Source organism: Pygocentrus nattereri, chromosome 10, assembly GCF_015220715.1.
Source record: "Pygocentrus nattereri isolate fPygNat1 chromosome 10, fPygNat1.pri, whole genome shotgun sequence".
Classification (NCBI taxonomy): domain Eukaryota; kingdom Metazoa; phylum Chordata; class Actinopteri; order Characiformes; family Serrasalmidae; genus Pygocentrus; species Pygocentrus nattereri.
This window is the reverse complement of record NC_051220.1, coordinates 30,385,217-30,399,667: the sequence shown is the minus strand read 5'-3', so window position 1 is coordinate 30,399,667 and position 14,451 is coordinate 30,385,217. Positions and strand designations below refer to the sequence as shown.

Genomic DNA, 14,451 nt, shown 5'->3' with positions numbered 1-14,451 from the left:
CTATATGAAGCAGGTAATTAATACATTCCATTTAGGATGATGATGCGGATGCAGCTTGAAAAACTGCTAAAAATAGTGTACACATCCGGTGTGGGCATATTGTATCATTATTTGTCATATAATAACTATACATCATTGCCTGTAGAGTAAATAACTCTTACCATATCCTTTATTTTTAGTCTAAAATCTCCATGTGACCTAGCAAAAGGAAAATGTGCTTTGTTTGAATCCATTATTTTTATCGGTTTCCACTCAAGGTTTAAAACTGAAAGCAAACCCAGACGGAGTGACGAATTCTGTTCTTCAGTAGTTTGTGATGATCAATCCCAAAAAAGCCATTGCAATTCTGTATTCTATACACATAGCTCTGTAGTAATGGACATTTCTCAACTTTGACTTTGCTTTAGCTTTTTGACCTGCCTGCTATATTTGATTTCCTCTGGTCTCGTCATCCACAGAAAGTCATTTGGAGATATAAATTCTCTCAGCTAAAGGGTTCCTCTGATGATGGAAAGACAAGAGTGAAACTCTTATTCAAGAACTCGGAAAGCAAACAGATAGAAATGAAGGTAAGGTCTACGTCTGCAGCTCTCAGTATTAACAAAGTGAATACAATCTACAATTATCCAGTCAATAATGAAAATAACTACAGAAGTAATGTTCTAGTTATAGCACACCCCATACTCATTATTCACACAGAAATAAACCGCTCAAGTTTTATTTTTAAAGATCTCTTCATTTATTCTTCCATTTGGCCCAACCAGGAGCTGGAGTTTGCTAACCTGACGGCTGTTCTTCACTGTATCCACTCCTTCATCGCTGCCAAAGTGGCCTCAGTGGACCCGCTCTTTGTCAACAATCAAACCATCACACGAAAGTACATGTACAACAGCTAGGAGTACAAGTGTTGTCAAGAACACGTACCATCTCGTCTGTGGATTCAGTCTGCTATTTTATGCACAATATCTATGAATATATCTAGTTCTTGTTATTTTTATATGACTCTTATAAACCAAGAACGATGTAAAAAAAACATGAAAAAAAACTTTTGGACTAGATGATATTTTGACATGCATTGATTAACGGTTTGGTACTCAACTTCAATATGTTCATTGATCTGCTTCAAATCAGTTTATGTTGATCATGTAGCAAAGCAAATGTTCACATGTGGTATATGGCATTATGAGTTTGTTAATGCATGCATTGCATTTAACAATTTACAGACTAAAACGGGTGAACCTGGGAAGAACTTAAAGTTATATATGAACTCAATTTGTATTTAACTTCTGTCTCTGTCTCTTTCTTTAAGGGTATCAACTAATGGGTTTCACTGAAACTGTATACAGGTGCAACTCTTGAAAAAGATTTTTCACAATTATGAACTCCATCTTACTTCAAATATTATTTTGAAGTAATACTGATGTATATTAAAATTTGCAGACATCAAAAATCAACTGAAACAAGGCCTCAACTTAAACATTTTTTATTCTTTCGGCATGATCTCAAAACTATTAAATTTTGTAATCAATGTCCATAGTTTTTATTTTCTTTTAAATCTGAAATACCTTAATTATAACCACATCACACAGATTTGTAGTGTAGCTGTAAGATAATTGTTTAATTGAACAGTAATTAGATCATGTAGGGTAGCCAACAGCTGTCCTAAGAAATTTTCTTCTTTTTTCTAATCTGTGATAAAACTGAAGGCCCCTCATTTGCAGCTCTGTTCTGTATGGTGTTATCCACTACCTTTCCAAATAAAGGAACAGTTAATGAACTGTTGACAAAGAGGCGTATGATCTTTTTTGTGTTTAGATTACTGAGAAAACTGCATGTTCAAAACTAACTGGTCTTTTTGCTGTTGTCTCTGCTCATTTTTCATGTTTTTGGAATAATTAGTTAAAGAAAAATGATTATTTAGCACAGCTGCAAATACAGATACCAGATAAAAGTCCCTTACTTTCCTGAAATAGTGATTATAGAGTACATTGCTTTTCAGCAAACATTACTATGAAAAACATTTGCACTCATTATCTTTATTTTTAAGTGTATCATGATGCAATTTTCTTTGTTCTGTCCAGTACAGTACCCTGTCAACAGCAGAATATAGTTTTCAGGAGGCAGCACAAGCTCTTTGAACAAAAGAACCATCTGAAGCACTTGGATGCAAGGCAAAAAGCTTTGCAGGGTGAATTCTAAAGTAGCACTACTCAAAGTTAGATTCAAAGAGCTCCTGCAGTCCACTGGGCAACAGCGAGGCAGTCACTGGAAAGTGAAAATTGTGGTAAAATAAATGTTGTGAGGGAACAGAAATGTTGGAAGCAAAAGAATAAGCTGCTTTAAATCAAAAGACCTGCACACTGTCTATTACAATCTCAAAAGAGATGACGACACCAAGCTTTGTGGAGCACTTCAACACGAGCTCCTCACTGCTCAATTACCCACACATCTTCAAGGGAAAACATTCTTTACTGAAGAGTTTGTGATGCTCAGGCTTTACGTCGTGAGTTATTGTTCTCACAACAGTGATGGCAGAGCTACTGATGCAAGTTATACACAATGTTAACTCACGGATTGTGTGCACATTTTCTGACACTACAGAAATTTTTAAACTGTCTTTTATAATGTTACCCATTAAATATAGGTTTAACTCTTATTTTGGTAGATGTATTTAACATAGTAGTGCTACAGTTCTTAGTAAAATTTTTTTGAAGTTAAAAAAAATGGGATTTCCAGATGAACTGTTACAAAAAGGCAATCTAATCATCTATTTCATAATTCTAATGTATTTTAACATTTTATTTATTAAACACAATTTGTGTTTATCTTTATTGAAAAGATGGTTTAAACATGTTAGGTCAACTTGATGAAAAAAAACTTACCTTTGCATTCAGTGATCAGCTCCTTTACAGGCTGATCTTTACTACATAGTGGTTAGGATGTGTTTTGGTCCTTACACAAAACTGGCTCAGTATATTTTTGTGATGAACAGTTTTAATGGTCTGCTTTAGGTGACAACACAGTCTTTCATGGGGATTCAGTTCAGGACTCTGAGGTGACCCTTTTCAAAAGCAAAATCTCTTATGTTTAAGTCACTCTGTCACAAAGTTTCTGGATACTAGCCTGAAACTTGATTCTTCTGTGATAGAACTCCACATGACTATACTCCCTCCGCCATGCTTCACTGTTGGAATGAGTCTGGCGTTGGTCTGCAGCTTTTTCTCCAAACGTAACTGTATATTTATGTTTTGATGTGGAGGAGATGCCTGTAGACTCCTAGCTGTTTGAGAATTCTACTGCTTGCACTTGCACCGATTTTTGTTGGACAACCACGAGAGACGGAGAGCAGCAGCGGTTCTGAATTCCATCCCATTTTTAAGATGTCTGCCTGACTGTGGGCTGGTGGAGGGCTGAGATTTCAGAAATCCTCTTGTAACCCTCCTCAGAACTTCAACGTCTGAGGCTGCCTGAGATCTCTTTTGATCAGTCTACATTTCTCTTGAACACAATTTGCTTCTGAAGAATATGTAATCATCACTGTGTGGTTTTCATATTGCAAATCCACATCTGAATTGATCAGAACACCTGATTGACAGGAATACTTTATAAAGACATCATTTTGCATCAATTACTTTGACTGTTTATACCAGGGCTATGAAACCATTATTACTAAATGTGGGCCACAAATCATTTCTTTTGTTAGTAGACTTACTTCACCCACCAGACACCGTGGCTGGTTACTCAACATAGGCTATATTAAATCAGCTTAAACTGATGTTCATGAGTTTAAAAGTGAGCTGCATTCTGGAGGACCCAAGCATGAATGCTGTACACTGAGCAGGCATACTTGTCATTTAGCCATAGCAGACTTAGCTATTATTCTAGTAAAATAGATTAGAACAGATAGATAGTTAAGTCTGTAAGTCTTGCATAGTAAAGTTTGTTTGATGAACTCCACCGATTTTGCTAAATTACTGGAACATTTAATGGTTTAGATGTAAACTTAATCATTCGGAGTGGTTCGGCGTGAAATCCGCCTGTCTGGAGAAATTTCCAGAATGAAAATTGTTCACCATTGTACTAGGAACCAGACGTCCTTATGTCTACACTGCACATATCCCCATTTTATCTGCTATCCAAAATGTCCAGTGAACTTACATGTGTCGCAGACGTTGTATATGTCACGCTGATAATGGTAAAACAGTACTAAATGTAAAAAAACACGTTTTTTTCTGGGTACTGTTTTTTCCTTACAACGCCCTGCATGTACCCCTCCGCCCTGCACGCCCTCTGTGTGTGAGTGTTTCTCAGAGCGGGGACAGGTCACAGTCGCAGCTTGCCGGTTAGGTGTTCGCTTGGAGAAAATACAGTACGTTTTTTTCTGTTACTGTTAATACAAGGCGTTTTTAAAGTTGTGGCTAATTGTTTTTAACACACAAATACCGAAGTAGAATAACTAGTTGCATATTTGGGGTTTGTAGCAACCACTTCACCAACGAAGACTTCTCAAGGCCAGTAAAAAAATACAGATTTGTTCAAAGGCCGTCTGCTAAGGAAAACTGGTATATTTCCACAACAGAAACGCAAATCAAGTTAAGAAACCTAAGTGAGTGAAATAAATTAGCCGTCATTAGCCACTGTTCTGCCCTGCGATGGACTGGCGACCCATCCAGGGTGTATCCTGCCTTCCGCCCGAAGACTGCTGGGATAGGCTCCAGCACCCCCCCGCGACCCTGACGGAGAAGCGGCTTAGAAAATTGGATGGATGGATGGATAGCCACTGTTCGCTATTAGCTTACAGGCTGTCTAAAGTGGGCAACGCAATAAAATAACTGGCTGCCTCGCTATCCCACCTCATGAACTGGATAGCAGATTAGCAAGTACTTTGTTGTTGACACCATCAATGTCCATTCGTTCTGGGTTGTTCTGCTTCGTCGCCGGCGGGTTCAGTCTCAGTCTGTTTCTCTCTCTCCCTCCCTTGTTTGCTCTCTATTTAAGCCGCAGCAACTCATTTATGTCTCTGGTTCAAATCGATTTAGCTCTACGACATTTTGGAAACACCCCTCCTCGAGGTCCTCCGCAAACTCTGCCATCTTCCAAAATGGGTAAGAAACCCGTGAAAATAAACAGAAGACGTTACTGGCGTCAGCCGCGTTGAACGGCTGTAACAACAGGAGCACGTTAGCTCGCATTGATCTCGGTTGACAATGTGGTTTTGAGAGGAAACACGGACGTGATCCTGGAGTAATAGTTTATACTAAAATACGTTTTAGGCCAAAACTATTACAAAACTAGCACAGAACAATGTCTCAGGCAACAAGCAACGCATTCATTACCACGGGGTGTAGTTTTAAGAGCCGTTAGATGCGTCTGGTTCCTACCACTAACTACAAAGGTGAACATTCCTTATTGGAAAGGCGAATTTTCCACCGAACCGTTCAGAATTATTTTGTTTACATCTAAACCATTAAATGATTAATAATAACTATTTTAATAATAATAATAATTATTATTATTATTATTAGTAGTAATTGTGGTGGTAATAGTAAATTTAGTTAGTAGTGATATTAATAGTAGTAATGGTTGTGATTGGACAAAAATTACAAATAAACATTTACTAAAATGTGCTGAAGTGATTGTGCTTCTAAGTGTTATGTCATTAAAATTCAAACGAGAATTTTTTTCACATATTTTTGTTTAAATGTAAATATTAACATTTTACATAATTTAATATTCATAGATAAAAATGTTGGGACACTTTTGCATGGTCTGGCTAGTGGCCCCCAGGGCACTGGAGTTCGAGACCCCAGGTTCAGTAGAGACATGGCACGTAGTCTGTAAAATGTTGTGTGTGGTTGTTTAATTAAACTATAAAAATAAGTCTTTGCATATCAAGATTTTGTTCTGAAATTTCAAAACCATTCATACAATAAACCACTGACTTTCAAAAGGTTTTATCTCACAGCTGTATGTGTTTGTGGAGGTGTTTTGAGGTAATGTTGGACTTATCTAAGTGCACTATTAATGGGAACAGTATACAAGCTAACTGCTCTCCTTCTGAGTAAAGACACCGAGATTAAAGATAGACAGGCCTGGAATGAGAGACTGAAAATGAAGTTTAATTCCAACAAAGTCTGAAAATTCCATTCAAAACGTAAGCATCTGCTCTTTTCCAGGATCAGGCAGCCTCATTTCTGCCCAAGGACAGGATAAGAGAACTTCAAACAGTTGAAGGTTTTCTTAACTTCTTATAAATTCTCTAAACCACAAGGATTTTAATGGTAATCGGACTGTGATTTCAAAGCCCTGAAAAATTTGACATACATAGCTGTGCTGTGTGTTTATAGTTGATCTTCCCACCTACGTAAATCATGTGCTTGAAGAGCAGCAAAAGACTAGAGAATCAAGTGGCTTTTGTGTGGAGTCAGCAGGGTATGACTAGGCCCTCTCTGGAAGAGAGAACTCTGATGCAGAGAGAGAAGAGCGTAAACAGTCAGACTCTGCCAGAGATCACACCAGGAGAACACAGTAAGGAAATATTTACTTTTTAAATACTTACTTTTTTAATGTTTGACCTAAAAGATCTTCATTTCTGAGTGATTAGATAAAAGGTCTGGTGTTTGGAGATTTACATAATGTTAAACTTGGCTTGATGTTAAGCATTGAAAAAGAAAATAAATGTGTTACTTATGCGAGTAATTGCACAGTAATTATGGTTTGTAATGCATTTTTGATTTATGCCATGGGATGTTTTTTTATGATTAGTCTTGCTTCGCTTTCTAAGGTTGTGACAAAATGCATGGAGGGTTGGTCATGTGCCTTTCAGTACTGTGCAAAAGTAATAATAATAAATAATAATATAAAGTAAATAATTTCCAGTAAAAAATGCCTTTAAGTGAAGGTTCACTTTTCAGTGTCAGGAAAAGGGCAGGAAACAAATATTTGGGAGAAAATTACACAGAAGCCTTGGCAAGTAAAGATAATGTAATTTTTCAGTATTTGGTGTTTCCATGCTTTGCTTTACTCATTACTCGTTATTGCTTCTCATAATCCGTGTAATCCCCATCTATACTGAATGATGTGAAAATGAAATAAATGAGGGGTGGTCTCTGACGTTTGCACAGCACTGTAGATTTTCTTTTCTTTTGAAAAATAATGTTTTTGTTGTTGTTTTCTTTGTGTTAGCACTGTAGCAATGTCCAGCTCTTTGTCCTGGGTCCTGCTTTGCTGCACTTTGCTTTCGTGCTTGTCTGCAGATGCAACATCTATACGTAGGTCACATCTTTTACCTTTTCGCATCTTATTATATTGGCATCTTCTGGTTTGTTTTCAGTGCATGTTTCACTGTTAAAATGCCGACTGTATAATAGTAGTAGTATGTTAGTATATTAGTGTATTATTTGTATATTGCCATGGTAGTGAATAGTAGTGCAGTGATAATAGTGTAATATAAACTGGTCGTGTGGGCTGCGATGTACTGCCAACCTGTCCAGGGTGTTTCCTGCCTGCTGCCCAGTGACCACTGGAATAGGCTTCAGCACCTCCAGCAAACCAGAAGGATAAGTGGATTAAATAATGTGTGTATGTGTGTAGTCGGGTGGGTTAGGTGATAATATGATTGTGCAATTGTGATGAATTATGTCACAATGTGGTTTTTGAATATATCATAGATATTTTAAGTATCGTGTAATAGCATATGGGCTCAAGTATCATACAGTATATAATACACTATGTTGCCAAAAGTGTTCACTCGTCTGCCTTTACACACATATGAAATTGAGTGAGATTCCATTCTTAATCCATAGGGTTTACTATGATGTCGGCCCACCCTTTGCAGCTATAACGGCTTCAACTCTTCTGATAAGCACCTCCTTTCCACAACGTTTAGGAGTGTGTTTATGGGAATTTGTGACTGTTCTTCCAGAAGTGCATTTGTGAGGTCGGACACTGATGTTAGGCGAGAAGGCCTGGCTCGCAGTCTCTGCTCTAATTTATTCTATTGGGTTGAGGTCAGTCCAGTCAGTTCTTCCACACCAAACTCGCTTATCCATGTCTTTATGGACCTTGCTTTGTGCACTGGTGTGTAGTCATGTTGGAACAGGAAGGGGCCGTCCCCTAACTGTTCCCACAAAGTTGGGAGCATGAAATTGTCCAAAATCTCATGGTCTGCTGAAGCATTAAGAGTTCCTTTCACTGGAACTAAGGGGTCGAGCCCAACTCTAGAAAAACAACACCACACCATAATCCCCCCTCCTTCAAAATTTACACTTGGTGCAGTGCAGTCAGACAATTACCATTCTCTTGGCAACGTCCACCCAGACTCGTCTATCAGATTGTCAGACGGAGAAGCGTGATTCGTCACTCCAGAGAACACGTCTCCACTGTTTTAGAATCCAGTGGTGGAACTTTACGCTCTGTCATTTTATGTGGCCTACCACTTCGTGGCTGTGTTGTTGTCATTCCCAATCGCTTCCACTTTATTATAATACCACTGACAGTTGACTGTGGAATATTTAGTAGTAAGGAAATTTCACGACTGGACTTGTGGCACAGGTGGCTTCCTATCATGATACCACCCTGGAATTCACAGAGCTCCTGAGAGCGACCCATTCTTTCACAAATGTTTGTAGAAGCAGTCTGCATGCCTAGGTGCTTGGTTTTGTACATCTCTGGCCATGGAAATGATTGTATCACCTGAATTCAATGATTTGGATGGGTGAGTGCATACTTTTGGCAATATAGTGTAACACTGAACACCTGCATACTGTCAGGAAAATGGTGCAAAGCAGGTACAAAGGTACAAACAATGTAAATGTAATGGTTTTAATTATGTGTACCTCCAATATGTGTTTCCTTTAGGAAAAGTACATATTTGTATGTTCTCAAACCTAATGTTTTAAAATAGGACAGTAAAATAAAAAGCCTGGAGATAAGATAGGATATGTTGAGTGAGTACAACTTTAAATAATAATACTTTAAATAACTTTAAATAATAGTAGTGTTTCAAAGGATTATAAATTTATGGTCCCTAACTATAGGTACTGAAGATGTACCCTGAGAGTACATCTTCTGAGAGTGCATCTACATACAATAACATACAAAGGATTCAGACCTAGTATACAGATCCTGTACATAACAACAACCACTATGAAGTATCTGCATAAATTGTATAGTACCAAGCATTTGATTGGATCTCAGTCCATTTAGTTAGTTATTAATGATATTTAAATCTAATGAGAATGCCTGCAGTGTAAAAATAAATTATTAGTTACCTGTGCACTAGTTTGTTTGTGACTGTCTTAGCTCTGGTTTGAGTGCTTGTGTCCCTGATGATTAACTCAACTCTGATTTCTTTTAACTTCAGCTGCACTCAACTGGCAGCAGATGCATTATAGTTTATTCAGTATTTTCTGACGTTTATCTTGCAGTTTCCAGCCCAGCTGTTTTACTGCATTTGGCACCTCACGTTCCCCTGTGGCTCATTTGATTATATTTGCTGACAGATTAGGCATCATCCTTATTCACATGGGATGGCCATATAGCCATACATCCCCATAACATAATATGGAAAGTTGAAGTGATACAGGATGTTAGTGCACTATATGTGGTAAGACAGGCAGGATGACTCACTGTGTTGAACTCGTTTTATAATTAAGCCAATGAAGTGTGTTTTGTTCATGTCTGTAAAGTCCTTAATTAGACACAGCGTAGGCAGGGTACAATTATACCTGTTTGCATCATAAATCAGTTTGCTATATCAGAAGACGTTTCACCATTCACCTGGAACTTTTTCATGGTGCACTAGCCCCAGAGATTAACCTTCTGTGGTGCTTGCCATCACAATTCTGCAGCCTAAGATTAGTAAAAACTTGAGTTTGGTTCTATTCTTTCATTCAGCCAAGAAATCAAGACACACTTTCAGTTCAAACTTTCAGTTCTTTAGCAGTTTGCTGCTTTGTGATGTATTTTGAATTTAAATCTCCAGCTGTGGTCCAAAGACGTGCCTAGATGTGTAGACTACAGTAGAGGTAGAGTGTCACTTCCATACTCATTTACAAAGCACAAAACACATTTATAAAATGTCAGCTTGTGTTGCAAAGTCTTTGATCTGTGAATTTGGTACTTACAGTGGTCTTTTACTACAAAAGCTAAAAGCAAACATCTATGATTCCTGCATAAAGTCATCAATGGTAAGATAAAACTGTTCATAAACAGTTTTTTCATGCCTGCTGTGGCACTATCTATGCTACTCCTGTCACCCCTTTACTACCCCAGTAAAACTTTCTTAATCCACCACCGACTGGCGACATGTTTCAGTCAAGAAGATTTGACTGACAATGTATCAAGTTCAACAGATTAATTCAGTCTAATAACTGGGCATAGTGAATTGTTTTATGCATTGAGTTGCAGCCATGTGATTGGCTGATTAGCTATTTGTGTTAACAAGCAGTGTATATCGGTGAGTGTATATCATGAGTCATTGGTGGGTCTTTCATTTTCCATTTCATTGTATGTCACAGGGTGGATTTTTGCTGTTACAGTCTAACTTACACATTCATTCTTACGTGTATATTTGCCAGGAAAACTATACAAGCCTGAACATTTGCTACAATCGTCAATAGAGGAGAGTTTTCAGATGGTCAACACTGCATTAGAACATTCAGAAAAAGGGTAAACAATTTTCTTTTGAACTATAAAATGTGACTTTCTATTGAATAATAACATAAGCAGTACTTTTATCTTTGTTTTTTCTTTCTTTCTTTCTTTCTTTCTTTCTTTCTTTCTTTCTTTCTTTCTTTGTGAACAGCAGGAATTATACTCAGTCATCTTGCCTGCAGATGTTTGCTTTCTCCAGGCAAGCAGCAGCTACTCAGGGGATATCAAGAGCAGCAGAGGTCTTTCAAATGACTTTGCAACTTTTAAAGGATGAAGCAAGAAGGAGACAGAAACGATCTGTCCCTGTGGCAGGTAATTTAGAGCTCCAGTTCAATCCAAAACATAAATTATACTTTGTAAATGATACACTGAGCTAAAGGAAATGATGTTATATGCAGACGTGATCACATATTTTCATAAAAAATTACTGCAGTTTCCAAATGAAATAAGGTTCAGTGCATAAATGCAGGAAAACACTGCAGAGGTAGCAGCAGCATTATTGACCAGCAGTGAAATGTCAGATTTAATGTATTCGCACAGGTTGATGAGAGGTGCTACATTAAGTCCAGAAATGGATGCCGCTCAAACTTAAAGGGACTGTTTAGTTGAAGTATTGATTGTAATTGAGCTACCTATGGTCCACCCACAAATGTGCTTGTATTTAGAAACTGTTGTGAAGTTGGGCAAGTTTTACAGAATCTTAGGGGGGAAAAAATCATTCAGTATATTCAGAAACTCAAAATGCATTAATATTCAAATTGGACCATTATGATATTTGTTTGGAAAAATTTTGTCTACTAAGTTGCATTATGTAGTTGCAACATATATTGGTATGATGTTGTTACCAGAATGTTTACCTTAGTATCAAGATCACTGCACATCTTGGTAAAAAATTTAAGTACCATTGTTTTTAATGAAGGTGCACACACCATCACTGACCATAACTTGGGTGACCATATTTAGTTTTTCAAAAAAGAAGACATGGGGAAGGAAGACAGCATGGCGTAGACTGTAGAGGTCAAATTCAATGTGAAAGCAAAGCCAAATCCCAGACATTTTAGCCAATTTAGAAATACTGGAAAATGGAAATGGAATGGGGAAAAAACTACATCACCAGAAATATATTGGAAAAAGAGGATCAGAATTGTGCAGAATACTAGTGATGAAAATAGTAGTCATGGCTAAATATTGAACATACTCTTTTATTGCATTCAGTAATGTTTTCCATTGCAAGACTTAAAAAGTATCGTACTTAGAATACAACTAGAATACTTCTTCATATAGGGATGCACTCTAAATTTACATTTATTTTATGTTGTTTCTCTCTGTTTTCTTCGTATAATTCCTCTTTTAATATGTTTCCTGAAAAATTCACTGCCATCTCTCAGGAACAGAATCTTGCGAATTTGATCATAAAGTGGGCAGCTATGTGATTTTCTGTTAATGAGAAATATAGCTTGCTATGAAATGCCTGCATGAGTCCAGTACAACAACAATGTTTATATTTACAACAATGTTTATCACTGGTGAACATGCCCACTATGAGGAGAGTGTTCAGTTCCATCATCCCTCAAACTGCTTCAGTAGAACTGAGATTAATAACTGGCTCACATTGATTTATCAGTCTACTCAGGCTTTAGCAAGACTTTCAGTGTTTTCATGGAAGCTTTTTCTTGAGTTCTTCTGTAGAGTACATCAGTGTACTCATTTTAAATAGTTCATAAAAAAGCACAGATGGTGTTTCTTTTACCTTAGTACACTTTTTTTAGTGAGTAAGTATTCTAAAAGTATTCTTCTATAAATTTAAATGGTAACTGAATACTCTAACCGAATACGGTTACTTCTATATTCAGAATACAAATAAAGTACCTGTTTTCCATTACAAAGTAATCCTGAAGTGGATGTATGCTCAACCTACATTAACGTACATGCTGCTCAGCAACTTTCTGCAATTCTCATTTTCTTACCACAGAGTTCAATAGTGCACCACTCAGCATTTTATTAGTGGGTTACATGTTGCCTGAAATTTAAGAAATTTTCCCATTCCCACAGAATAACATCTGATCTGTGCTAATAGTGTGACTTGTCACATACATGCAAAATAAATAACATTTGAAGTAAAAACTCACTCTAAGTTTAGCCATTTTAACAAAAAATGAGGTTTGCACTGCAATATCATCATTGAGAAGAATAGGACACTGCTAATGCTCGGTAAAGCTTGATCAACCTGGCAACAGTTTATGAAAGATAGTATTTGTGGGTGGAGCGAGGAAAGGTCAATTACTCAAACTGATTAGCTGATTTTTCCAGAGCTCCTTTCCATGGAGGAAGTGGAGCTGATAGCAAACCTGTCTGGATGTCCTCCAGCCTTTCAACCAGCCCACTGCCCCAACGGTGGTGATTCAGAGAAATACCGCACAATCTCTGGAGTCTGCAATAACAGGTATGTAGCCTCTTTCTTAATAATTCATCCATAATATACTGTTCTGTGGAGCAACAAGGCGCATCTTCTAGGCTGTTCTGAAACCATTCTAATCAGCCGTGTGCTCTCTCAAGCTAACTGGACCCTGGCATTTTGCTGAGGGAACAGGGCCAAGTTGATAAGATGACCCATGACAGATAGGACGGGTCAGGGCTAGTGTAGCAGATGGAGGGCAGGCTAGTCACAGCGTGAGGGGTGAGAGCAACGAGCAAAAACAGCACTAAGCAGCACAAGAATGATGCATTCGTGCACGAAGCTTATCAAGCACACAGAGAGACACTTAGAATCAATATTTAAACCTGTCCATGTGGACTCACAGTGGTGCACCAGACCTCCTGTGAAGGTGGCTCAGAATTCATTTAATTAACTCCATTAAAAACTAAAGATGAAGTCCATTAATATATATGTTGCCTTTTGAGCTTCCACTTGATACTCAATATAAAGATGCTATATGTACATTACATTCATGGGATAAGAGTGTTCTGGCTGTGACCACATACGTACATGCATGTTCTCGTTTCTCCTGATTAGCATTTCTGTGTCTGTAGCAGCTGATGAATGGCTTTACAAACAGGATCAGCTTTACTGTGCATGTAATTACTGTTTCATAATTGTACATAATCGTAAAGATGGTGTCTTTACATGAATAATTTTTTCACAGTGTGCTTCAAGTGACCCCTGAGTCCACGATAAATTTCTAAACTAAAGATTATTTGAGTGGAAATGTAGCCTATATCTCTTTGCCGCACATTATGCAAAGATATGTTTTCTTATGATGCCCCCAGAAACATTTCAGGTCCAACCTATACAGACATACTTTCTTATTCAGAAATAACCCTCTCTGGGGAGCAGCCAGCACTGTCTTGGCCAGATGGCTCCCGGCGGAGTACGAGGATGGAGAAAGCCAACCAAAAGGCTGGAACGATGGGCACCAATACAGCGGCTTCCAACTTCCCGCAGTAAGCCACAGACTGCCACCTTTTTTAATATCACAATCACAAACGAAAAGAAACATGTAGCTTAGTTACTGTATAAAAACAACAATAACTAAATAAATAAATATGTTTTATGTATGTGTACAGTACAGTGTAAAGCTGCCATTAAATAGAAGGTATTCATTTTTTAGCGTGAGAAAAAAAGCAGAAGATATACATGTGGTAACACCAAAGCCTCAACAGATTAATGTAACATCAGATTCTTCAGTGTTTAGTGTGTCCAGCCTTTTTAGCAGACTCACTTTCAGTTTTTCAAACTAATCTGCAGGGATATTTTTCCACAGTTCCAAAGTTTGGTCACAGAATTTGGTTGCTTTT

At 37.7% G+C, this 14,451-nt stretch overlaps 2 protein-coding genes across 2 annotated transcripts in view; both read left to right on the top strand.

Moving 5' to 3' along the window:
* sntg2 (syntrophin, gamma 2) overlaps positions 1-1,788 on the top strand; it is a 43,549-nt gene extending 41,761 nt beyond the window's left edge. The window contains exons 16-17 of the mRNA XM_017690941.2: positions 459-569; positions 765-1,788. Coding sequence (XP_017546430.1) covers positions 459-569; positions 765-896 — 243 coding nt within the window. The 3' untranslated portion in view covers positions 897-1,788. The remainder of the gene's footprint in view (positions 1-458; positions 570-764) is intronic.
* A 4,716-nt stretch (positions 1,789-6,504) lies between these two features.
* Positions 6,505-14,451, top strand: part of tpo (thyroid peroxidase) — a 30,083-nt gene continuing 22,136 nt past the window's right edge. Inside the window, exons 1-6 of the mRNA XM_037541833.1 lie at positions 6,505-6,528; positions 7,186-7,271; positions 10,581-10,671; positions 10,811-10,968; positions 12,967-13,099; positions 13,968-14,097. Coding sequence (XP_037397730.1) covers positions 7,196-7,271; positions 10,581-10,671; positions 10,811-10,968; positions 12,967-13,099; positions 13,968-14,097 — 588 coding nt within the window. The 5' untranslated portion in view covers positions 6,505-6,528; positions 7,186-7,195. The remainder of the gene's footprint in view (positions 6,529-7,185; positions 7,272-10,580; positions 10,672-10,810; positions 10,969-12,966; positions 13,100-13,967; positions 14,098-14,451) is intronic.